General features: G+C 44.7%; 2 protein-coding genes across 2 annotated transcripts in view; one reads left to right on the top strand and one right to left on the bottom strand.

Annotated features, from left to right (window-relative positions):
* LOC306935858 (TSC22 domain family protein 1-like) overlaps positions 1 to 27,947 on the top strand; it is a 58,430-nt gene that overhangs the window by 14,122 nt on the left and 16,361 nt on the right. The gene's annotated exons all lie outside the window — the stretch shown is intronic.
* Positions 4,520 to 5,722, bottom strand: LOC306935558 (beta-1,3-galactosyltransferase 2-like; the record flags this gene model as incomplete). The annotated part of the gene is made up of 1 exon (XM_079518657.1): positions 4,520 to 5,722. The coding sequence occupies one exon, from the start codon at positions 5,720 to 5,722 to the stop codon at positions 4,520 to 4,522; it is 1,203 nt and encodes a 400-aa protein (XP_079374783.1).

Here is a 27,947-nt window from a genome sequence, read left to right on the forward strand (position 1 = left end):
GGTGTGGGTCAGTGGGTGAATGCTTCTTTGGGGTGTGGGTCAGTGGGTGAATGCTTCTTTGGGGTGTGGGTCAGTGGGTTAATGCTTCTTTGGGGTGTGGGTCAGTGGGTTAATGGGTTCTTTGGGGTGTGGGTCAGTGGGTTAATGCTGTGAAGAAAACAAGGGGGCAACAAAAACAAGGGGAAATGCCAGTGAAATTTCATCCTCTTATTAATGTTATACCGCCGGGAAAGAAATGTAATCACGTTGTGGCAGCAACATGAAATGACAAACGTTTGAGCAGTGTTGATTTTGACAGCACATTTTTATTTTAGTCATATATAGGTCTCTTGAATAGTTTTCATTTAGTTTCAGTCACATTTTAGCCACCTGGTTTTAGTGTTTAGTCTAGTTTTAGTCGACTAAATATCAGAAGATTCTAGTCGAGTGTGTGTGTGTGTGTGTGTGTGTGTGTGTGTGTGTGTGTGTGTGTGTGTGTGTGTGTGTGTGTGTGTGTGTGTGTGTGTGTGTGTGTGTGTGTGTGTGTGTGTGTGTGTGTGTGTGTGTGTGTGTGTGTGTGTGTGTGTGTGTGTGTGCGCGCATCGAAGGGATACCGAAAAGGCCAGTGAGGGGGTCAGGGAGGGTCAACTGGTTCACCCAACACCTCCCCGAGCGAGTTAAACACATCAGAAGAACGTTGTCGATTTAGGGCAGGACCAGAACAATGTGCTGGCGATTGTTTACATCTGCTACATGCATGGGACCTGTCAGGGTATATTGTTTACAATCTGCTACATGCGTGGGACCTGTTGGGGTATATTGTTTACAATCTGCTACATGCGTGGGACCTGTTGGGGTATATTGTTTACATCTGCTACATGCATGGGACCTGTCGGGGTATATTGTTTACATCTGCTACATACATGGAACCTGTCAGGGTATATTGTTTACAATCTGCTACATGCGTGGGACCTGTTGGGGTATATTGTTTACATCTGATACATACATGGAACCTGTCAGGGTATATTGTTTACATCTGCTACATACATGGAACCTGTCAGGGTATATTGTTTACATCTGCTACATGCGTGGGACCTGTTTGGGTATATTGTTTACATCTGCTACATACATGGGACCTGTTGGGGTATATTGTTTACATCTGCTACATGCATGGGACCTGTCAGGGTATATTGTTTACATCTGCTACATGCATGGGACCTGTCAGGGTATATTGTTTACATCTGCTACATGCATGGGACCTGTCGGGGTATATTGTTTACATCTGCTACATGCATGGGACCTGTCAGGGTATATTGTTTACATCTGCTACATGCATGGGACCTGTCAGGGTATATTGTTTACATCTGCTACATGCATGGGACCTGTTGGGGTATATTGTTTACATCTGCTACATGCATGGGACCTGTCAGGGTATATTGTTTACATCTGCTACATGCACGGGACCTGTCAGGGTATATTGTTTACATCTGCTACATGCATGGAACCTGTCAGGGTATATTGTTTACATCTGCTACATGCATGGGACCTGTTGGGGTATATTGTTTACATCTGCTACATGCATGGGACCTGTCAGGGTATATTGTTTACATCTGCTACATGCATGGGACCTGTCAGGGTATATTGTTTACATCTGCTACATGCATGGGACCTGTCAGGGTATATTGTTTACATCTGCTACATGCATGGGACCTGTCGGGGTATATTGTTTACATCTGCTACATGCATGGGACCTGTCAGGGTATATTGTTTACATCTGCTACATGCATGGGACCTGTCAGGGTATATTGTTTACATCTGCTACATGCATGGGACCTGTCAGGGTATATTGTTTACATCTGCTACATGCATGGGACCTGTCAGGGTATATTGTTTACATCTGCTACATGCATGGGACCTGTCGGGGTATATTCAGCTTTGCGTCAGTATATAGAGCGTCGCAGTCCCGCCTCCTACCCTGGACCAGGAAATGCAACCCAATGCATTATTCTCATAGACATTTCTTAAAGTATTTATTTAAAGACGGTTACGCCGCGGACAAAGCCAACTCGAGTCGTGACAACTCATGACAACACAAACAATATTTTGGACCAAACAAATAATTACAAAGAAGAAAAAAACGGCAGGTTACAACACTTTTTTTGTTGTTTTTCTTCTTTGTAATTATTTGTTTGGTCCAAAATATTGTTTGTGTTGTCATGAGTTGTCACGACTCGAGTTGGCTTTGTCCGCGGCGTAACCGTCTTTAAATAAATACTTTAAGAAATGTCTATGAGAATAATGCATTGGGTTTCATTTCCTGGTCCAGGGTAGGAGGCGGGACTGCGACGCTCTATTGGACTCTATGTAATATCTTGCACTGTAAATAATCTGTGCCTGGCACATATAGAGAAGGTATTGAACCAGGTCTAACGCATGCTCCCACTGATCATTTGACATGTAACGTGTTAATACTGAGGTCCTGGTCCCAGGCAGCTCTCAATGAGTCTAAATGAGTCGGAATAACTTTAAAAATAGCGTCATATATAATTGAAGTAAGCTTCCCTTCACCAGCCTCAAGAGACAAAAATGAGTCCAACATAGAATCGGGTGGATTTAGCGGACATTTGACCTGAATTCCCCTTTTCATTGTCAATGGCAAAATCAATGGCAAACAGCACAAGGTACAGTCAGGCATTTTGGTCCAAAAGGATTTCCGAAGAAAGACCTTGCGGTCTTGTTTCCATTCGGGTCCCATGCACTCCGGTCTCACACACATATAGTCATGAACAAGAATCTACAGTAATTAGTCACCTCCTCTCCCTCTGTTATTGTTGTAATTAATATTTCCCCCCTCATCCACGGCTCTGTACGGGCCCTGACTCTCACCACCCTTGTGGGAGAAATTCTATCAAGGATAGATAGTCAAAAAAATATATTTTAAGAAGTCCAGGTGTCTTCTACTGAGGTGCAATGTAAAAGTTTGACCAGTCCATTCTCACGGAAATACGTACGGATCCAAGTGCATATCTATACGTATTCAGCCAATCAAATCATCACGTTTGTAGTATACACACAAAGCTGGCCAATCAAATCATCACGTTCGTGGTACACACAAACACAAAGATGGGCATAGGAGGGACTAGCGTCACGTCAGTCAGGCCTTAAACAGACATTAATAGTCCATAGACTGCAGGCCTAAAACAAACATTAATAGTCCATAGACTGCAGGCCTAAAACAAACATTAATAGTCCATAGACTGCAGGCCTTAAACAAACATTAATAGTCCATAGACTGCAGGCTTTAAACATACATTAATAGTCCATAGACTGCAGGCCTGAAACAAACATTAATAGTCCATAGACTGCAGGCCTAAAACAAACATTAATAGTCCATAGACTGCAGGCCTTAAACAGACATTAATAGTCCATAGACTGCAGGCTTTAAACAGACATTAATAGTCCATAGACTGCAGGCCTAAAACAAACATTAATAGTCCATAGACTGCAGGCCTTAAACAAACATTAATAGTCCATAGACTGCAGGCTTTAAACATACATTAATAGTCCATAGACTGCAGGCCTGAAACAAACATTAATAGTCCATAGACTGCAGGCCTAAAACAAACATTAATAGTCCATAGACTGCAGGCCTTAAACAGACATTAATAGTCCATAGACTGCAGGCCTTAAACAGACATTAATAGTCCATAGACTGCAGGCTTTAAACAGACATTAATAGTCCATAGACTGCAGGCTTTAAACAGAGATTAATAGTCCATAGACTGCAGGCCTTAAACAAACATTAATAATCCATAGACTGCAGGCCTTAAACAGACATTAATAGTCCATAGACTGCAGGCCTTAAACAAACATTAATAATCCATAGACTGCAGGCCTTAAACAGACATTAATAGTCCATAGACAGCAGGCCTAAAACAGACATTAATAGTCCATAGACTGCAGGCCTTAAACAGACATTAATAGTCCATAGACTGCAGGCCTTAAACAGAGATTAATAGTCCATAGACTGCAGGCCTTAAACAGACATTAATAGTCCATAGACAGCAGGCCTAAAACAGACATTAATAGTCCATAGACTGCAGGCTTTAAACAAACATTAATAGTCCATAGACTGCAGGCCTTAAACAGAGATTAATAGTCCATAGACTGCAGGCCTTAAACAGAGATGAATAGTCCATAGACTGCAGGCCTTAAACAGAGATTAATAGTCCATAGACTGCAGGCCTTAAACAGAGATTAATAGTCCATAGACTGCATGTCTTAAACAGAGATTAATAGTCCATAGACTGCAGGCCTTAAACAGAGATTAATAGTCCATAGACTGCATGTCTTTCCAAAATGACTTTAACCCATTTACCCCTGAGGCCTATTCTAAAAAAAAAAGTCTTCTAAATCCCACAGCCAGTGGTGCTCAACCTTTTTCATGTCGAGGACCCCCAGAATGATCTGTATTTGGCCGCGGACCCTCATCTGAAAACGTGTTGTTCCATGGACCCCCCCCCCCCCCAGAAGCAAAGGTTCAGCAAATATTTAAAGATTTTTGCCACAATGTATAAAACATCAAAAGGGGATCCCATCCTGAATAATGGGTTAAGGGCGGTTGTTGTGCGGCGGCGCAAGAGTTGTCGTGCTTGTCGCTCTGCATCCTGTGCCAGTACTCCAGCTGCTGACTGGGATACAGCTTGTGGACCGTGACCATGTTGTTGTACCCGCAGCCGGAGTAGCGCAGTCCCTGGTCGTTGAACAGGGAGGCGCCGGGCGGCGGCGTGGGCTCGATCCCTAGCCTGGCCAGGCAGACCCCCACGTACACGTCCTCGAAGCGCAGCAGGGGGACGCTCCGAGAGGCTCCGTAGATGTCCGTCGCCAGGTGTCCCGAGAACACGTAGCCCGTACCCGCGCAGTAGTCCGGGTACCGTCCACCCGGGTACTCTTCGCGGGGCATGTAATACTTGTGCCGGAAAAAGCGGATCGGGTGGTGGCTCCTAATCACGCTGCCCGTGAAGTAATTGGTCTTGGGTTCCAGTTCGGGTCTCAGCAGCTTGTGGACGAGGTAGTCGGTGTTGACGAGCACGTCGCTGTCGGTCTTCATGACGTAGCTGGCGCGCGGGCAGTGCACGGCCACCCAGTTCATCCCCATCAGGGTCTTTAGAGTCAGGTTGTAGTACGTGTCCAAAAAGTCCTGCTGGACGATATCGTGGTGCCTCAGGCTCTCGGCCTCCAGGGTCTCCTGCTGCAGGCGTCCCGGCTCGCCTCCCTTCACCCCCAGCAGGAACAGGCGGACAATCCCATGGCCTGGAGCGAGGCTCTCGTTCCCCCACGTCTGCCGTATGACATTGCGCGCCTCGACTTCGTGAGCCTCGGTGAGTATCAGCAACACCAGGAACGGCGGTGGCTTTCCCACCGGGCATTTGTTTGGCTCGTTAATGACGTAGGGGTACGGCCCGGGAGTTAGGGTATCCCTCGCCTGGGTAAAGTTCCCTGGGTCATTAGCAGACCCCTGGGTGATCCCTGCAGGGTCACCCCTGGGTTCTTCATTAGCAGACAGCTGGGTGATCCCTGGGTGACCCCTGGGTCCTTCACTTGGGTCGGCAAGCGGAGAAAAGTTCTCTCCCTCCTGGCAGGCCTCGTGGAACCAGAAGACCAGGACCCCCAGGAACGAGGCGAGGCACAGGAACGCTGCGATGTGCTTACAGCGGTGCAGGCGGCGTCCCTTCCACGGCATGGTGTCGCCTGGTTGTGCTGCCCCCACTTGGACTGCAAGTCGCGTCGGTGAGAGATTGTCGTCTGCCCCTGTTGGACTTCAGAGGGATGTGGGTTCCGTTGGAGCAGCTGAGGTGTACGGGATCGGTATAAGCCTTGTATGGTACAGAGGAAAACCCCTATGAGGATGGAACCAGACAATGGCTGCCACCAGTATATATATAGTATATACGGTCTGACGAGGGTGTCATATTATCTCCGATGATGTCATGATGAGTGAGACAATCCATGGAGCCTACAGGACAAGTGGCCTGCCATGCATGCACTACCGCAGGCTTTGGCCCAAATATGGTCATGGTTCCCAAACTCTTTTTCATGTCAAGGACCCCCGAATCGGCACTAATTAGCCCACGGACCCCCATTTGAAAAGATATGCCAGGGACCCCCCATAAGAGAATATTATTATGGCTCTAGCAGTGATTCTCAATCTCAACCCGTTTTGATTTCAAGGACCCCCCAGTTTCACATGCATTAGTCTACCCATTTAATAGCATTTCTATCTCTGGGACCCCAATTTATATTGTAAAATCAATGTTGATTTAACTCTGAGAGTGTACAAATGGAACACTTATGCACCCATAAGGGTGCATTTGGTTCCAAACTATCATATAGCTGCATGGGGACCCCCTGGAACTCCCTCAAGGACCCCAGGGGGTCCCACTTTGGGAACAACTTGATTAACCCCAGAAGCAAAGATTTGAGTTAAAAAAAATGTTTGCTTTGAAAGAATATAATATTCAAGGGTTTGCGCCACATTTTAACGATTTTTGAAAAATCACACCCATCGCTGCTCCTTCGCCTGGAAAGGAGCCAGCTGAGGTGGTTCGGGCATCTGGTTAGGATGCCTCTCGGGCGCCTCCTAGGGAGGTTCTCGACGCACGGCCCACTGGGAGGAGACCCCAGGGCAGACCAAGGATCACGTCCCACTGGGAGGAGACCCCAGGGCAGACCAAGGCGCAGTTGGAGGAAACACATCGACTCACTGGCCTGGGAATGTCTCGGAATCCCCCAGGAGGAAGTCACTAATGTTGCTCTGGAGAGGGAAGTCTGGAGCACTCTGGTGGAGCTGTTGCCCCCGCGACCCGACTACGGATAAGCGGTTGAAGATGGATGGATGGATCGTAGCAGCTTTGTTGGAAAACAGAACTTGTTCTTTCCTAAATGTTGGGTCAAACGGAGACAGTGGAACAAACTGGTGTGAAACACGAGAGCACAAATTAACCTCTCGTCTCTCAATCACCTCTAAGGGCAGTGGACGCTGTAAAGTAAGTCGTTGCGTTTTCGTAAGTACTGTACTGTAGTGTAAACTATAATTTTGAGGTATTTGTTACCTTACTTGGGTATTTCCAATCTCCTATACTTTTTACTTCTACGCCACTGCATCTCAGATCCAAACATTGTACTACTTTTACTACTTTAGTTATTAGTTACTCTGTAGATTTTGATTATTATTATTACAAAAGTTAAAACACGCATTAACCACTTCAGCCGTATAAATACACTTCGGCCATTTGAAAATTGCCGATCTACAAGCTCACAATGTGTCGCGATGCGACACATTGTGAGCTTGTAGATGTGCTATTTTCTGAACACTTGCCAAATGGGACATTCTGCACAATGAGTACTTTTACTTTTGGTACTTCTAAGTAATACTTCTAAGTAATACTTCTAAGTAAGTAAGTAATACGTCTCTGCATTGCGTACGTTTACCTAAGTAAGAAATGTGAGTAGTGTTTTCCACCACCATACGGGCTATCTCTCTCCTCCTCTGTCTCCTCGCTTGACCTCTCCTGTCTGGCCGACATGGTCTGGACAGAACGGTCAATTATCCGCACACAGTGTGCGTCTGTCTGTCTGTCTGTCTTGTCTGTCTTCTCAGAAACGAAGCCACACAGTGTGCGTCTGTCTGTCTGTCATGTCTGTCTTCTCAGTAACGAAGCCACACAGCGTGCATGCGTGCGTCTGTCTGTCTTCTCAGAAACGAAGCCACATAGTGTGCGTCTGTCTGTCTGTCTGTCTGGTCTGTCTTCTCAGAAACGAAGCCACACAGTGTGCGTCTGTCTGTCTGTCTGTCTTGTCTGTCTTCTCAGAAACGAAGCCACACAGTGTGCGTCTGTCTGTCTGTCTTGTCTGTCTTCTCAGAAACGAAGCCTTCCAGAAAGGCCATTTATTGTCTGTCCTCCTGTTGTTGTCGTGATGTTTACTGCTGGCGGGCGTGCAGGGCAGTCCTAACTCTGTTTACTTTACAATTTATGCTCTTAATCCGGAGCTATGTACAGTAAGCAGAGACAACGCATGGTAATACATCACATATTTGACTGAGAGCCTGCCGTCGTGCAACCTCCAGCGTTTCACCAGAGGAGAAAACCTGATTTATTTTTATTTATTTATTTTAAATCCAAAATGAGTTAATTTAGCACAGGCAGACTCTTTACATAACTAGACCATGTCTGAAATAAATGTCAGAGCTGAAATCGACATGGTAAATATGAAATAAATGCTTAAACATGTAGCTAGGTGTAATGTCACAGAAGTGAACCTTTTCAAGCCTGTTTTCTCAACTCGCTGTTTCTCTGCAAGACATTACTCTATAAGCCATGTCACCTCACATGACATGGAAACACGGAAATGGAAAAACATCCAATGACATATCCCCTGCAGTCACAATTGGTCACATATATAAAATGTGTCATCAAGAATCATATGTAAGCTAAGAACCCAACATCTGTCTACTATATGTAAGTTACATAAGTTGAGCCTTTGCATACGCCTGTAAGGTCGTCGAGGCTAGGGCAAGTGCTACGGGCTAAAATGGGAGTCTGAAGAGGTGGGTTTTCAGACTACGGCGGAAGATTGCGAGTGAGGCTGCAGTTCTGATTGTAATGGGAAGTGCGTTCGTTCCATAGTTTTGGAGCCTGAAGAGAAGAGTTTGGGACGTGTGGAGCGTTAATTGTCCCAGCTGTTTTTTAGTGAATGTTCTGGCCAGCTTCCCAGCTTTACTGCTGCTTTACTGCTGCTGTGCAGTGCATGCAGGTCTGTTTACTGTGCAGTGCATGCAGGCCTGTTTACTGTGCAGTGCATGCAGGCCTGTTTACTGTGCAGTGCATGCAGGTCTGTTTACTGTGCAGTGCATGCAGGTCTGTTTACTGTGCAGTGCATGCAGGTCTGTTTACTGTGCAGTGCATGCAGGTCTGTTTACTGTGCAGTGCATGCAGGTCTGTTTACTGTGCAGTGCATGCAGGTCTGTTTACTGTGCAGTGCATGCAGGCCTGTTTACTGTGCAGTGCATGCAGGTCTGTTTACTGTGCAGTGCATGCAGGCCTGTTAACTGTGCAGTGCATGCAGGTCTGTTTACTGTGCAGTGCATGCAGGCCTAAAGGGCCTTTCAAACGCGCCTATGGTTCCCAAACGTTTTCGTGTCAAGGACCCCCAAATAAACATTTATTAGGCCACGGACCCCCCATTTAAAAACACATGCCAGTGACCCCGATAAGGGAGGATTTTTACGGCTCTAGCAGTGATTCCGAAACATATTAATTTCAAGGACCCCCAGTTTCACACGCATTATGCTACGGACCCCCGATTCAATGGTATTTCTATCTCTGGTACCCCAATTTATATTGTAAAACCACTGTTAATTTAACTCTGAGAGTGTAGAAATGGAACCAAATGGACCCATTAGGGTCCATTTGGTTCCATTTGTACACTCTCAGAGTTACAGACCCATAAGGGTCCATTTGGTTCCTTATTATCATTTAGCTGGGTCCCCCCTGGAACTCCCTCAAGTACCCCATGGGGTCCCCGGACCCCACTTTGGGAACCACTGGCCTATAGTTCATTTTCACTGTGTTTTGTTCCGTACGCACGGATAAGTCGAGGGGCAACATCGCAAGCGTATTTACGTGGGCGCGGTCCCGCAAATTTGTTGCACGCGTGCTCATTTCGTGCACACCCCCCGCGACTCACCAGACCTGGATTCTGTTTAGCTGTTTTTTTTTTACACTTGCGTTGTGGCGCCCTTCATGAGCAGACCTGTCATGATCCAGACCCTCATCAGCAGACCTGGAGCAGACCTGTCATGATCCAGCCGGCAACGTGTGCGTTCATCGATGCCCGTTTGGGGGAGGGGGGTGGGGGGTTATTTTTGGCTCAAAACAAGCTTGATTTGCGCCTCATTTCTCTAAACGATATTATCCCTGGTTACAAAATGTATTTGTTGCAGCATTTGTTGTGCTGACACCCCACGACCCTCCCTCCCCTCCCCCGACACACACACACACACACACACACACACACACACACACACACACACACACACACACACACACACACACACACTCCTCTCTCTCATATTGTTATGCTTCAAAGTGTGTGTGTGTGTGTGTGTGTGTGTGTGTGTGTGTGTGTGTGTGTGTGTGTGTGTGTGTGTGTGTGTGTGTGTGTGTGTGTGTGTGTGTGTGTGTGTGTGTGTGTGTGTGTGTGTGTGTGTGTGTGTGAGAGAGAGATTGACTCGTCTCTCTACCCTCCTCCTCTGCGATGATGCGTTTTTCTGTCTGTCGATAAACGGGATTGATTCACTTAGCGTGCGGCGCGCGGACGAGCTAATGGCTCGTAATGGACCCTAATGGCATCAGTGTTTTTAGACGCACGCACGCACGCACGCACGCACGCACGCACGCACGCACGCACACACACAGACATACTATATATACTGCAGATTATCACAGCACTGTATGATTGTGTAACCTCATCCACTGCTTCTGTTATTAGTAAACCAGACCTGCATGTGCCCGTCGGCCAACCGGCCTACTTGGGAACGATGCAAGTTGGGAACCTAGTATGCAATACCCGTTGTCATAGCACCCATGTTTCGGCCGTCTGTCTGTGTCCCTTTTGTTCCCATTTATAGAGAGAATCATGCAATAGTCTGGGAGCAATTGAGCTTCCCGTTTCATTGTAATGATGACAGGAGAGGATTAGACGAAACCTTTTTGGAAGTGAAGCATTTAAGTTATTACTAGTGTTCTTCAGTACTGTAGTACCACCTGGTATGGATGTACTGTATACAGTACTACTGTTATTATGAGTTCTCCAGTACTGTAGTACCACCTGGTATGGATGTACTGTATACTACTGTTATTATGAGTGTTCTTCAGTACTGTAGCACCACCTGGTATGGATGTACTGTATACAGTACTACTGTTATTATGAGTGTTCTCCAGTACTGTAGTACCACCTGGTATGGATGTACTGTATACAGTACTACTGTTATTATGAGTGTTCTCCAGTACTGTAGCACCACCTGGTATGGATGTGCTGTATACAGTACTACTGTTATTATGAGTGTTCTCCAGTACTGTAGCACCACCTGGTATGGATGTACTGTATACTACTGTTATTATGAGTGTTCTCCAGTACTGTAGTACCACCTGGTATGGATGTACTGTATACAGTACTACTGTTATTATGAGTGTTCTTCAGTACTGTAGCACCACCTGGTATGGATGTACTGTATACAGTACTACTGTTATTATGAGTGTTCTCCAGTACTGTAGTACCACCTGGTATGGATGTACTGTATACAGTACTACTGTTATTATGAGTGTTCTCCAGTACTGTAGTACCACCTGGTATGGATGTACTGTATACAGTACTACTGTTATTATGAGTGTTCTTCAGTACTGTAGCACCACCTGGTATGGATGTACTGTATACTACTGTTATTATGAGTGTTCTCCAGTACTGTAGCACCACCTGGTATGGATGTACTGTATACTACTGTTATTATTAGTGTTCTTCAGTACTGTAGCACCACCTGGTATGGATGTACTGTATACAGTACTACTGTTATTATGAGTGTTCTTCAGTACTGTAGTACCACCTGGTATGGATGTACTGTATACAGTACTACTGTTATTATGAGTGTTCTTCAGTACTGTAGTACCACCTGGTATGGATGTACTGTATACTACTGTTATTATGAGTGTTCTCCAGTACTGTAGCACCACCTGGTATGGATGTTTGTCTGCAGCCTTAAAGTCACAACTGCTGCAGCCAACCATCTTTTGAATATAGCAGATCTAAAAGCCCCCAGTGCGTCTTGTAAATCAACTATTTCCGCAGGATGAAAAAATGATAAATGATGATTAAATGTGCCAGTGATTTATTTTTCATTGTTTGTATATTTAAGTTATTTCTCATATCCGTGTCAAAACCTCAATGTGGTGCCATTTGTGGTTGGACAAAAATCCTCTCTCTCCATCCACTACCATTGAAAAATCATGTTTTTCAGTTGCTTCGTATTGATATTCTGTGCATTCAATTGTTATTTTAAACGTGGTGTCAGTAAAAAGGAACATCACAGGTGCAGCATTGGTGACTGGGTTTGTTTTTTTCCAGAAATGAATTTTTAGCTAATTCAACATAAACAAGGCGGAACCAGGGCCGATCAAGGCAGAAAGAGCCTGCTGGTTGGTCAGTCAGGGACCAATCAGAATACTGACAGATGGTGAATTAGCAGCACTGCTAATTGACTGTGTGACTGTGTGATTCTCATAGTGGCGTCTCCCTCAGCCACTGTATCTGTGTGTAACACTGTTGTAGCGTAGCGTAGCGGGCCGGCGGCTAACCGTTAGCGCTCCCATGAGAAATGCCGACAATTTGCTGAATCATGGCGGGCATTCTTGTGAACAGCGTGGCTGTCCAGTGAGGTCCAGGAATGTGTGTCGCACGCATGCACGCACGCACGCACGCACGCACGCACACACAGAAATACAGAGAGAGAGAAAGAGAGCGAGAGAATGCTGTGGATGACTTTGCACATCATCAGACAAGTGCTGCTATCACTGTTGGCTCAGTGTGCTGTCTGTCTGTCTGTCTGTCTGTCTGTCTGTCTGTCTGTCTGTCTGTCTGTCTGTCTGTCTGTCTGTCGTCTGCCTGCCTGCCTGCCTGCCATTTTTTACTTTTACTCCACTACAATTACTTGAAAACTTTAGTTACTAGCTAGTTTGGAGATTTTATTATTTTATTAGAAAACATATATTAACCACTTCAACCCTATATACCTTTCAGCCATTTGAAATGCGTTGCGATGCGACGCATTGTGAGCTTGTATCTTTTTTCAAAAGATTTTGCACACATTTTGAACTTGTGAAATGGGACATTCTGCAACATGAGTACTTTAGCTTTTAGTACTTTAAGTTAAGTACATTTTGATGCCAATACCTTTGTACTTTTACTTGAGTACATTTTGAATAAATACGGGAATTATACATTATACAATTATACAATGGCACAACTCTCCTTTCTGCCCCCTCAATGGCACAACTCTCCTTTCTGCCCCCTCAATGGCACAACTCTCCTTTCTGCCCCCTCAATGGCACAACTCTCCTTCTGCCCCCTCAATGGCACAACTCTCCTTCTGCCCCCTCAATGGCACAACTCTCCTTTCTGCCCCCTCAATGGCACAACTCTCCTTCTGCCCCCTCAATGGCACAACTCTCCTTCTGCCCCCTCAATGGCACAACTCTCCTTCTGCCCCCTCAATGGCACAACTCTCCTTCTGCCCCCTCAATGGCACAACTCTCCTTTCTGCCCCCTCAATGGCAAAACTCTCCTTTCTGCCCCCTCAATGGCACAACTCTCCTTCTGCCCCCTCAATGGCACAACTCTCCTTTCTGCCCCCTCAATGGCACAACTCTCCTTCGACGGCTCTGATGTGCCATGAATGGCCTTTTTGCTACAAAGTTGGCCGGTCATTAAATAGACATGCAGCCGTGTGTGGCCATATTTAATTTACTTCATCTTTACAGCCGTGGCCATATTTAATTTACTTCATCTTTACAGCCGTGGCCATATTTAATTTAGTTTGTCATTGACTCCCGGTTTCCTCGTGAGTTCAGATTACGGCAAGATGTAGACAAGACTGAAACGGATTCCTGTCTGTCTGTCTGTCTGTCTGTCTGTCTGTCTGTCTGTCTGTCTGTCTGTCTGTCTGTCTGTCTGTCTGTCTGTCTGTCTGTCTGCCTGCCTGCCTGCCTGCCTGTCTGTCTGTCTGTCTGTCTGTCTGTCTGTCTGTCTGTCTGTCTGTCTGTCTGTCTGTCTGTCTGTCTGTTCCTCCTGTCATCAAGTCGGTGTCATTTTTGCTCCAGTCTGTAACTAACCGGATACAGGTGAGGCACAAGGGACACCTGGGCATGTGAAATCGGTGAGAGCCTGTTGTTCCATGTAATGTCATCCCAGGGACAGGCCTCTGTTGTCCCATACACCCGCTGGCCTGAGTCCCTCTGTTTTCATGGAGGTGCTGTTCCCCCCCAGAGAGGGGAGAGGTGAACAGCCCCAGGACCTCCTGGGCTCTGTGTTTCCCCATGGGATCCCACTCTAAACAGACCTTTACCCCCTCGGGTACTATGTGTAACTAGGGGACTGGGGGACCTGTGGGGTGGTGGTGGTATTAGTAACAACAACAACATTATGTGACCGTTTCTGACCGAGGCTAAGTCATTGATTTAATTTTTTTAATTTTAGTTTTTTCATCTCATATGAAAGCAGGGAATCGTAGCTTCAAATTGACATATTGGTTGTTCAGTTTGACCCACCAGTTTTGGAGATATGGCTTATAGAGTAATGTCTTGCAGAGAAACAGCGAGTTGAGAAAACAGGCTTGAAAGGTTCACTTCTGTGGTCTCTAACATTACACCTAGCTACATGTTTAAGCATTTATTTCATATCTATATGTCTTCTGTGGACTCTAACATTACACCTAGCTACATGTTTAAGCATTTATTTCATATTTACATGTTGATTTCAGCTCTGACACTTATTTCAGACATGCTGTAGTATGTGAAGAATCTGCCTGTGCTATTAACAAAAAAACACTGTTTTTCCTCCTCTCCTGAACAGTTAGTCTTGTTTTCTCCTCTCCTGAACAGTTAGTCTTGCCGCCATGACTGTCTGTATCAAAAAGAGTCAAATGTATATAGCACCATTCTAAACAAAACTCACAAAGTGCTGCACAGAAAATCCACACATTAAAACAAAGCAATGAAAGCAAAGGACAATTAGCCCTTCACTAAGTCCCTCCCCAACCCATCCTTGTCCAATAGGCACGTTAGCAGCGAAGAAAGCTTGACCTGCATAGCAACCGTTGCTAAACAATTTGGATTGGCATTGGACAATCGCTTTTTGGGGTGGGATTTAGAGAAGGGCTAATTATAATGGATGCAACATAGAACATCAATAACCTACAACGAGATATATATATATATATATAACGGCCAAAATGATACAAAACAGGAAAAGATGTGGAATGCTTTTCTGAAACAATAAGCAGGGATTTGAAGGACACAGACAGGCTGTAAAAGACAGACAGACAGACAGACAGACAGACAGACAGGATGCTGGATGTATCATTAATTAAACGTCACCATGTGGCGTTATGTTTGCCAGTTCGTTTGGAAGGACATGTTGTCATGACAACAATGCGATACTGTTATTGCCAGTTTGCCACCCTCTATACTGTGTGTGTGTGTGTGTGCGTGTGTGCGTGCGTGCGTGCGTAATGTACATTGTAAAGTGCTTTGCGTAAAAGCACTAGATAAATGCACCAGTTACCGCTACATCTCCAAGGAATTTTATTTTTTCCTTGTTTTCTTGATAGTCAGTGTGCCAGGCATCAAGTTTAATTATGACACCACATCAAAATAACAGATTTCCAACAGATTTTGATTGCCCATATTACATTCAAAAAATCACACCCGTGTGAACTGAGTGGTGCAACTCCCCTCCGCCCCCCCCCCCCCCCCACCCCTCTCTCTCTCTCTCTCTCTCTCTCTCTCTCTCTCTCTCTCATTAGCAGGCAACAGTGCAGCACTATCTCTCTCTCTCTGTTTCTGGCACAACTCATCACATGAGTCACACACAAACATAGGTGTCACACACAAACATAGGTTAACACGGACATTGCTGTTCCTTGGAGTGGTTGCACCACTCAAAGATCATGCCAGTACTTGTAAAAGGTGGACCTGGATAGGCTGGAGTGTGTGAGGTGAACTCAGCATCTCATTGGACAGGCTGGAGTGTGTGAGGTGAACTCAGCAGCTGATTGGACAGGCTGGAGTGTGTGAGGTGAACTCAGCAGCTGATTGGTCTATTATGCAGAGCAGACTGCACGCTAATGGAGCTGTATTGATTTCAGACCACTGACTTCACTCACTGCCTCTGAAAGGCTTTGCTTTTAGCACCCTCTGCCGGCCACTAGGAGGTAGTGCGGCTGGCTGTATAGGTTGGCTTGTTTTAGAATGGTAGTGTTCTCGATCTCTCTCTCTCTCTCTCTCTCTCTCTCTCTCTCTCTCTCTCTCTCTCTCTCTCTCTCTCTCTCTCTCTCTCTCTCTCTCTCTCTCTCTCTCTCTCTCTCTCATAAATACAGCTCCATCTCAATGAATTACATTTTTTTTGTAAAAGTTAATTTTCTTCTGCAATATAATTCAAAAAGTGAAACTTTCATATATTCTCAATTCATTGTGCATAAAGTTAAGTATTTAAAACCTTTTTTTTGTTTTAATCCTTATGATTATGGTGTACAGCTCATGAAAATCAAAAAATCCTATCTCAATTGAATTTTAAACGAGAAATGTCGACCATCTGAAAAGTATATTAATGTATGCAGTCAATACTTGGTCTGGGCTACTTTTGAACAAATTATTTCATCAATGGGGCGTGGCATGGAGGTGATCAGCCTGTGGCACTTTTGAGGTGTTATGGAAGCCCAGGTTTGCATTGATAACAGCCGTAGATTAATTTGTATTGTTCAGTCGTATGTCTCACACCTTCCTCTTGACAATACAACCTAGATTCTATGTGGGGTTCAGGTCAGGCCAGTTGGCTGGTCAGTTAAGCACAGTAATATCATGGTCAGTACACCAGTTACTAGTAGTTTTGTTACTGTGGGCAGTTGCCAAATCGAGCTGGAAAGGAAAATTAGCATCTCCATGAAGCTTGTCAACATACTGAAGCACAATGTACTCTAAAAATCACACCCGTGTGAACTGAGTGGTGTAAGGTTTTATATAGCATGATCAGCTGTGGTCTGACGTAATGTCTGACGTCCGATGTGAGGTATTATATAAGGTAAGGTATTATATAGCCTGATCAGCTCTGATCTGACGTAATGAAATCACACCCGGATGTGATTTCACAACTGGCTTTTTTTGTGCAGAAAAAATGACCATGGTTGCTACGGTCATCCAGTTCACCCGGGTGTGATTTAATTACGTCAGAAATTATTTTGAACATAGCAACCATGCTCATTTTTTTTCTGCACACAAAAGCCAGTTGTAGGAGTGGTTTACACCACTCAAAAATATAGCCTGATCAGCTCTGATCTGACGTAATGTCTGACGTAATGAAATCACACCCGGGTGAACTGGGTGACCGTAGCAACCATGCTCATTTTTTCTGCACAGACAGACAGACAGACTAACAAAGCCAGTTGTAGGAGTGGTTTACACCACTCAAAAAGATGGCTCTGTTGAAACCATTACGTTTTCACTCAGTCAGTGGACCAACACCATGCAGATAACATGGCCTAAATCATCACTGTGTTTTGTCACGTCCAGAGTCTCAACACAACCATCTATTATGATATTTTACAGCACTGTGTGCCTCCGTACATTGACAAGCTTTATGTTGATGCTGATCTTCCTTTTCCAGCAGCACTTGGCACCTGCCCACAGAGCCAAAACTACACAGTGATGATTTAGGCCATGTTATCTGCATGGTGTTGGTCCACTGACAGTGAAAATTTAACCGCTAGCGAGCTATAAATGCCAATCCAAGATAGCGTGCTCCAATCAGCTACCAACCCAATGCTAATGTGAGTAGCATCTCAACTCGATCGATCAAATGCTGTGTAATAAAATATCAATTCACGTTAATCCCCGCCAATGGCACTGGAGCAGATTAATCCAAATGACGCGGTTTCACGCAAATGGCGGGGTTAAGACTATGACTGAAACTATTATCACACTGTTTACAGTGGTAAGGTTACTCTCAAGTGTGGATACGCAGGTGTGCCTGCAGAGTACCTAACCTATTGAAGCTCTTCTCACACTGTTTACAGTGGTAAGGTTTCTCTCCGGTGTGGATACGCAGGTGTGCCTGCAGAGTAGTTAACCTATTGAAACTCTTCTCACACTGTTTACAGTGGTATGGTTTTTCTCCCGTGTGGATACGCAGGTGTGCATGCAGATTACCTAACCCGGTGAAAGTCTTCTCACATTGTTTACAGTAGTAAGGTTTCTCTCCAGTGTGGATACGCTGGTGTAACTGCAGGTTACATGAATGACTGAAACTCTTGTCACACTGTTTACAGTGGTAAGGTTTCTCTCCAGTGTGGATACGCTGGTGTGACTTAAGATTATCTAACCGACTGAAACTCTTGTCACACTGTTTGCAGTGGTAAGGTTTCTCTCCGGTGTGGACACGCTGGTGTTCCTGCAGGTGACCTGACTGACTGAAACTCTTGTCACATTGTTTACAGATGTGGGTTTTCTTTCCTGTGCGACTCAGCCGACGTGTCTTTACGTCTCCCGCCTGAGCTACGTTCTCGGTAAACTGTTGACGACGACCGTCATGTTTTGGTCCTTCCGCGTCTCCTTGTTTCTGGCTGGCTACGGGGCTGTTGATTGGCTGACGGGGTGCCGATGGAATCTGTTCGTTCCTCAGCGTTTGGCAGTGGAGGTCGCTGTGGCTCCTCCTCTTCACGTGTTGATGGAGGAAAGTGGAGGCACCGGCACATGGACTCTCAGAACAGGAGACCGGAGTCTGGACATGTTGGGACTCTCTTCTTCCTTCCATCATCAAACCTGATGCTATAAATGGACTGCTATGAGAATTAGAGGTTTAGGTTCTTCTGTTGGGGTTGGACGATAGTGTTTTATACTATGTCACCCTCTGCCTCTTCTCTGTGTCTTCACTCGTAGTGTCTCAGGAAACCCCTCAGCAAACTCTATACTACTGAGATGAAGTGAATGTCTCAAAGACAATTCACACCATAGGCTGACCGGGAGCTGAGGTCTGACGTCACACACAATGTAAACCTTATGTAGGCTGACCGGGAGCTGAGGTCTGACGTCACACACAACGTAAACCTTATGTAGGCTGACCGGGAGCTGAGGTCTGACGTCACACACAACGTAAACCTTATGTAGGCTGACCGGGAGCTGCGGTCTGACGTCACACACAACGTAAACCTTATGTAGGCTATCCGGGAGCTGAGGTCTGACGTCACACACAACGTAAACCTTATGTAGGCTGACCGGGAGCTGAGGTCTGACGTCACACACAACGTAAACCTTATGTAGGCTATCCGGGAGCTGAGGTCTGACGTCACACACAACGTAAACCTTATGTAGGCTATCCGGGAGCTGAGGTCTGACGTCACACACAACGTAAACCTTATGTAGGCTGACCGGGAGCTGAGGTCTGACGTCACACACAACGTAAACCGTATGTAGGCTGACCGGGAGCTGAGGTCTGACGTCACACACAACGTAAACCGTTGCAGTGCAAACCTCGGAATGATGACCAGTGCAGACCCAGAGCCTTAGATATAGACAGCAAACTGCGTTCACTTCATAGGGCTTCAGTCCAATGGCGGCTCTCCTACATCTATTGAGAATGGGGACAACCAACTGGGACAAGTCCTGGACCGGAAGTAGGCAGAAATGTATTGGACCCAGGCAACAGCCCAGCTTTAATGATCTTAAATCCCTTTATTTTAGATTGTTTTGTAGTAATGTACAACATAAACATTAAAGATACTTTAGTTGTTACTGTACAATACTTTAAAGATGGAGTGCCGTGATTCTTTTCCCACCCTAAAACATGATCATCAGGTCTTATTGTTATATAAGGAGGTATACTTTTTTCAAGAAAGTGTACTAATGAAGTACTGTCACCTCATAGACAAAATAGACACAAAAATGGTGGCACTCCATCTTTAAAACAGTTGTCATGTTACACACATGCTTAAAATAGCTCTTGTCTTCTTCTTATTATTCTTATAGCTGATCAGGCTATAAGACCTTGCACCACTCAGTTCACACGGGTGTGATTCTTTTTACAGTACGTCCAATGTATTTGTAGCTATTTAGTTCATGAAGTTAACATATAAGCTTACTTTTTAAAGGCATTTGAAATTAAATATAAATGTTACTTTTCAGGATTCCAATTCAAAAATAGCAAAAAATATTTCAGGATTTCAATTCAAATATAGCAAAAAAGAAAGAAAACGTATCTACAACTTATCTACTTGTAGATCAACAGTTTTTGCTACAACATAAATATGCAACGTGGCCCTCTGGAGTGAGTGTGGAAATACAGTGGCCCTCTGGAGTGAGTGTGGAAATACAGTGGCCCTCTGGAGTGAGTGTGGAACTATAGTGGCCCTCTGGAGTGAGTGTGGAAATATAGTGGCCCTCTGGAGTGAGTGTGGAAATATAGTGGCCCTCTGGAGTGAGTGTGGAAATATAGTGGCCCTCTGGAGTGAGTGTGGAAATACAGTGGCCCTCTGGAGTGAGTGTGGAAATATAGTGGCCCTCTGGAGTGAGTGTGGAAATACAGTGGCCCTCTGGAGTGAGTGTGGAAATATAGTGGCCCTCTGGAGCAACGGCGTCAACTTCGGGAGTGCCTGAGGGCTTGGGCACCCACTGAAAAAATAATAAGCCAAATAGCACCCACTGAGATTAAGGGTGAAGATCCCCTCCCCTGGTCATTTTGTCACGTAGGCCCACACCTTTACGGTGTTCACAGAACAGGTATTCAAATGCTAATACGGTGGCTTTGTTCCAGTGAGTGAGCGCACGGTTCATTCACACTCCGTCTCCTGCAGCAACACAACACTAACACGGTCAGCGGAGAGGCTGCTGTCTGTGTACCGTCGGCCCGTCTGTAAAGAGCATAGAGTATTAAAAGGAGGTAAAGAGCCATGAGCCGGGAGGGGAGGGGAGGGGCAGCAACACCGCCGGCCGCCGGGTAATCTCCACACTGACTTGAGACTTGGGGGGGGGCACCCACTGCTGTTATAGGAACCTTCCGCCACTGCTCTGGAGTGAGTGTGGAAATATAGTGGCCCTCTGGAGTGAGTGCGGAAATATAGTGGCCCTCTCCATCGTCAAAGTGTCCCACCCCTGGCATTGACATGAAATAGTTTGAGAACCACTGACAAACAGTAATTTTGTACAATCTGTCAGTCAGAATGCCTGCTTGCAAACTGACAGAGCTGTCACTGTTGTTCATGTCATTCCTGACCCTCGCCAGCAGATGGCAGCAGGACACCTTTCTCTGCCTCAGGGCATGTTATTCTCTTTCAAAGCTGTCACAGTTTAGTTCACTGTAGTGGTGTGTCTGTCTCTCTCTCTCTCTCTCTCTCTCTCTCTCTCTCTCTCTCTCTCTCTCTCTCTCTCTTATCTCTCCCCCTTCCCTCTCTCGCTCTCTCCCTCCCCATCTCTCTCTCTCTCTCTCTCTCTCTCTCTCTCTCTCTCTCTCTCTCTCTCTCTCTCTCTCTCTCTCTCTCTCTCTCTCTCTCTAGTTTACTGTTTACCGTCCCCAATGTATGTCGTCTCTCTCCTGCCTCCTCTTTAACAGATGTCGCCCAAATCAAACCTGATTTAGCTGATTTGTGAAACTATTTGTTTTAATTTGTAGGCAGTAATTAGTAAAGTAAAGTGTGACTGAATGTCACTGGAAGATATTCATGATTCTCTGTTGTGTTTGTCAAGCCACTGACTGAAGCCAGCTGTAGGCAGATGTTTTCTGCCTAAGCTGTAGGCAGAAGTATAGGCCTATATTTAATTTGAGTATTTTGCACACATTTTGTGAATAAAAGCCTCATTTTGTAACTTAATTTCATTATTAATCATTCCATGTCATGACAATAATTTTGTTCAATGAGGTTTGGCCTTTCCTACATGAAAATGTAGTCCGTTTTCTGTGTGTTTCCTCAATTCCTCAATACTCATAGTGTGTTAGAAAATCACGGACAAACAAATCCAATATACAGTATAAGACCAACAATATTTGGGCTTGCGGCCCTTGGACTTTTGGTATTTCGTTGAGTGGCCCCTGAGCCATCCTAAGTTGAGTAGCCCTGAGCTAAAGGGTATGGGAACATTTTGATTACTGAATATGACTTGATCCCCTCGCGGCCTCAGACACTCTGTCTGTCTGCCATGCAGAAACAGAATAAAACCAGGCACAATTGCACATCCTATTGAAATCATGTGCTCTGAGCTGGGCCCGGTCCCTCCCATCATTCAGCCACTTATCAGAACTTATGTCGGAACAAGCCAACCTGTCCACTAACCCATTTAGACCTGAAGAGGACGCATCTGTGTCACACATAACTTTTAACCACTTCAACTGTTATTTTAGACAGAAAACAATAGCAGATCTACAAGCTCATAGCGTGACACCGAGTGCCGCGATATGAGCTTGTAGATCTGCATTTTTTTTTATCGTGAAAACGTGTGCATGCATCTTTTAATATATATACTGTATATATATATATATATATATATATATATATATATATATTTAACGCTTTTTTTTTAACTAAAATCTTTGCTTCTGGGAGATTCCCTGAAACAACCTATAGATGATGCGGGGTCGGTGGCTATGCAATTACATATACTTTTTTAGGATGGTCCTTGACATGAAATGGTTTGAGAATCACTGATTAGGCTATAGAAACATACGTTTTTTTGTTTTGTTTTTTTGTTTTCAGAACACTCAGGATTTAGGAGACATTCAGTAGAATCTGGTCTCAGGTCTAAATGGGCTAACTTGGTGGAGACGTCACTGTTCTCTGTCTCTCTGAGTGTTTCAGGGAGTTCAGCTTCGGCAGCATGACAGACAAACTGATGTTCTCTGTCTCTCTGAGTGTTTCAGGGAGTTCAGCTTTGGCAGCATGACAGACAAACTGATGTTCTCTGTCTCTCTGAGTGTTTCAGGGAGTTCAGCTTTGGCAGCATGACAGACAAACTGATGTTCTCTGTCTCTCTGAGTGTTTCAGGGAGTTCAGCTTTGGCAGCATGACAGACAAACTGATGTTCTCGGTCTCTCTGAGTGTTTCAGGGAGTTCAGCTTCGGCAGCATGACAGACAAACTGATGTTCTCTGTCTCTCTGAGTGTTTCAGGGAGTTCAGCTTTGGCAGCATGACAGACAAACTGATGTTCTCTGTCTCTCTGAGTGTTTCAGGGAGTTCAGCTTTGGCAGCATGACAGACAAACTGATGTTCTCTGTCTCTCTGAGTGTTTCAGGGAGTTCAGCTTTGGCAGCATGACAGACAAACTGATGTTCTCTGTCTCTCTGAGTGTTTCAGGGAGTTCAGCTTTGGCAGCATGACAGACAAACTGATGTTCTCTGTCTCTCTGAGTGTTTCAGGGAGTTCAGCTTTGGCAGCATGACAGACAAACTGATGTTCTCTGTCTCTCTGAGTGTTTCAGGGAGTTCAGCTTTGGCAGCATGACAGACAAACTGATGTTCTCGGTCTCTCTGAGTGTTTCAGGGAGTTCAGCTTTGGCAGCATGACAGACAAACTGATGTTCTCTGTCTCTCTGAGTGTTTCAGGGAGTTCAGCTTTGGCAGCATGACAGACAAACTGATGTTCTCTGTCTCTCTGAGTGTTTCAGGGAGTTCAGCTTTGGCAGCATGACAGACAAACTGATGTTCTCTGTCTCTCTGAGTGTTTCAGGGAGTTCAGCTTTGGCAGCATGACAGACAAACTGATGTTCTCTGTCTCTCTGAGTGTTTCAGGGAGTTCAGCTTTGGCAGCATGACAGACAAACTGATGTTCTCTGTCTCTCTGAGTGTTTCAGGGAGTTCAGCTTTGGCAGCATGACAGACAAACTGATGTTCTCTGTCTCTCTGAGTGTTTCAGGGAGTTCAGCTTTGGCAGCATGACAGACAAACTGATGTTCTCTGTCTCTCTGAGTGTTTCAGGGAGTTCAGCTTTGGCAGCATGACAGACAAACTGATGTTCTCTGTCTCTCTGAGTGTTTCAGGGAGTTCAGCTTTGGCAACATGACAGACAAACTGATGTTCTCGGTCTCTCGGAGTGTTTCAGGGAGTTCATCTTTGGCAGCATGACAGACAAACTGATGTTCTCTGTCTCTCTGAGTGTTTCAGGGAGTTCAGCTTTGGCAGCATGACAGACAAACTGATGTTCTCGGTCTCTCGGAGTGTTTCAGGGAGTTCAGCTTTGGCAGCATGACAGACAAACTGATGTTCTCTGTCTCTCTGAGTGTTTCAGGGAGTTCAGCTTTGGCAGCATGACAGACAAACTGATGTTCTCTGTCTCTCTGAGTGTTTCAGGGAGTTCAGCTTTGGCAGCATGACAGACAAACTGATGTTCTCTGTCTCTCTGAGTGTTTCAGGGAGTTCAGCTTTGGCAGCATGACAGACAAACTGATGTTCTCTGTCTCTCTGAGTGTTTCAGGGAGTTCAGCTTTGGCAGCATGACAGACAAACTGATGTTCTCTGTCTCTCTGAGTGTTTCAGGGAGTTCAGCTTTGGCAGCATGACAGACAAACTGATGTTCTCTGTCTCTCTGAGTGTTTCAGCCTTGGCAGCGTCTCAACTGTAACACGTGAGACTCTCTCTCCACTGTCTGTCTCCACAACAGTGATGTGTCTGAGAGAATGTCTTCTTTATTTCAACTCCCCACAGGTAGGGCCGGCCGTCAACATTATACAACATTTAACACTTTGCATGCCAAGTCTTGGGAATCAAAACCACGGGGTGTATAGGCATGTATAGATCTTTTTTTATTGATATAAAAAAAAAGGATTATTATTTTGTTTTTTGTTGTTTTTTTTGCATTTCCTTCTTCAGCGTACTTCTTGTGTTTCGCTCATGCGAACTGCCGTTCACTTCCTTGTTTACGGGTCCATTAGAATGGCTCGTATCTCCATGTTGTCTTCATTTCTGACTTCAGGAAGCATCTCGTTTGGAATATAAACGCTTCTAGAGAGACTTTAGATGTACTAGCGTGAGGTAAGAATGGAAGATTATGCCTTTTGCCTTTTAGGCTCTGTAATCACAAATTGCACATCAGGGCAGATGTGACAAATAACGACCACGTATACGAATAAATCAAACATCATTCTAATAATGTAGTCTGCGTGCGTGCGTGCGTGCGTGCGTGCGTGCGTGCGTGCGGGCGGGCGTGCGGGCGGGCGTGCGGGCGGGTGCGTGCGTGCGTGTTACATAAACCCTCATGTCTCTCATCTTGTGACGCATGTCCAGGCTTTACTGTCCAGCTTGCATATCACCCCCCACCGCCTGCACACACACACACACACACACACACACACACACACACACACACGTCACGCGTCTCACACACACGTCACACACATTTGAAATGTTTATTCACCTGCGCATGAACAGAAGTACAGGAATGCATCGTACAATGAACATAAACACTGCCAGAGCAGACAGTTACATTCAGCCAATAGGAGAGCAGACAGTTACAGTCAGCCAATGGGAGAGTAGACAGTTACAGTCAGCCAATGGGAGAGTAGACAGTTACATTCAGCCAATAGGAGAGCAGACAGTTACAGTCAGCCAATGGGAGAGTAGACCGTTACATTCAGCCAATAGGAGAGCAGACAGTTAGTCAGCCGGTAACACTTGCTATGCATCCCACGTTTATAATGCATTAAGAACACACTTATATATATTAAGATATTATAATCTTCTCATAAACATGTATAATTATATTGATAAGCGCTGATAAATTAACATTGTACTTTATAAGCTTAATCATAACACATTATAAACTGTATTATAATGACTTATAATATCAAGTATTATAATACTTCATAACTTGCTATGTATTCCATGTTTATAACGCATTATAACAATTCTCATAAGACAATATAATTTTCTCGTAAACATTTATAATTATAAATATATGTACTTGTAAATAATGATAAAATCACTTTGTGTATGAAATATACATACTCATACTTTCTAAGGTGTGATTTGGGGTGCTAAGGGATGAATACAAAATCAATATCAACATCTTAATACTGTCCAATACTTTTTTTTTTTTTTTTTTTTTCCACAGTTTTGTTTATTCAAGATTTCAGGGTATACGGTAAATCAAATAATATGACAGTATATGTGACACACCCATATATACTGTCCAATACTTAGATAGGGAAATTATGACAGGCAGTTGCTGCTGTCAAAATATGAATATAAAAATGAGTGAAATAGACACTTGTGTAATTCGGGGCCCTAATACCCATTTAGGTAACACTTGCTATTAATACCAAATAAGCTTTATAATGTGTTATGATAAAGTTCATGATTATTTTTATAATCATGAACTTTTTACAATAATTTAACATTTATAATAATTTATTACAAATGTTTGAGAAAATTATATTGTCTTTTTATGCGTTATAAACATGGAATACATAGCAAGTTATGAAGTATTATAATACTTGATATTATAAGTCATTATAATAAAGTTCATAATGTGTTAAGCTTATAAAGTACAATGATTATGTATCAGCGCTTATAAATATATTTATACATGTTTATGAGAAGATTATAATATCTTATAAGTGTGTTCTTAATGCGTTATAAACATGGGATGCATAGCAAGTGTTACGCACACGCACACACACACACGCACGCACGCGCACACACACACACACACACACACATCCTGACCAGAAGCAGCCATAATAACAAGCACGGCTTGTTCTGTGAAATTCACTCTACCTTTTTGTATAATACACGTTAATGTGACAGCAAACTAGAGACTTTAAGAGAGAGACTTTAAGAGAGACTCTAAGAGAGGGACTTTAAGAGAGACTCTAAGAGAGGGACTTTAAGAGAGACTCTAAGAGAGGGACTTTAAGAGAGACTCTAAGAGAGGGACTTTAAGAGAGACTCTAAGAGAGGGACTTTAAGAGAGACTCTAAGAGAGGGACTTTAAGAGAGACTCTAAGAGAGGGACTTTAAGAGAGACTCTAAGAGAGGGACTTTAAGAGAGACTCTAAGAGAGGGACTTTAAGAGAGACTCTAAGAGAGGGACTTTATGAGAGACTCTAAGAGAGGGACTTTAAGAGAGTTTTAAGTCTTTAAGCACTTTGATGTTGTCTGTTTAAAACCACAGTAGTTATGGCTCCAGGTGACACATTGTGAACGTAGTAACTAATGTTCAGCAACTACAGACTAAAGACAATACATACATGGAAAAAAAAATGAATCGTGATCTCAATTCTTGTGGAGGAAAATCGAGATTCACATTTGAGCAAGAATCGCGTGTGTGCGTGTGTGCGTGTGCGTGCGTGCGTGTGCGTGCGTGTGTGCGTGCAGCAGGGGCTCCGGGTGTCTATGTTTTCAGAGTGCTCATCGTGCGCTCTTTGTGCGCTTAATCCCAGTAATACCAGGCTTCAGCCTGCATTACTGTGAACTGCTGCTCACACACACACACACACACACACACACACACACACACGCTCTTATGTAACGTCCATCCCGCGTGTGTTTGCACATTTTGTGCGCCCACGCGGCCGTCGTTTTGAAAACGGCTTACTTTTTTGTTTTGTTTTTTCGTTCTCGTCTCGTATCGTGCGCGGTTGTCTTCCACTAAATCTACAGTTGATTTAGTCGACTAAAGTTTATTTTGGCGGTGCCTTGATGGCTGGTTTCAGACTTGCTTGCATGCTGTAAACGCGTCTCACTGCGACACGTTGTGTTTCCGTCAGTTAACTTGAGGTTTACTGGGCCCATAGTTGCCCGTTAACCATTCATTTAACGATGTGATACACACACACACACATGCACGCACACGCTCGCTCACTCACACACACACACACACATGCACGCACCCGCACGCGTATATAAGGCTGAAGTGGTTAGTGTACTGTATGTCTTGTATTAAATAATAATCAAAATCTACAAAGTAGTTTTCAAATAATTGTAGTGGAGTAAAACTACAATATCGGTGTGTGTGCGTGCGTGTCCGTGTGTGTCCGTGCGTGCGTGCATGCATGCGTGCGTGTGTGCGTGCGTGCATGTGTGCGTGCGTGCACTGTATCTCCCCTGCGGTGAGGTGAGTGTACATAGGGACTTGCTGCTGTCAGCCCAAATGCTCCAATGGCTC

The sequence above is a fragment of the Electrona antarctica genome (assembly GCF_951216825.1).
Source record: "Electrona antarctica genome assembly, chromosome: 13".
Taxonomy (NCBI): Eukaryota; Metazoa; Chordata; class Actinopteri; order Myctophiformes; family Myctophidae; genus Electrona; species Electrona antarctica.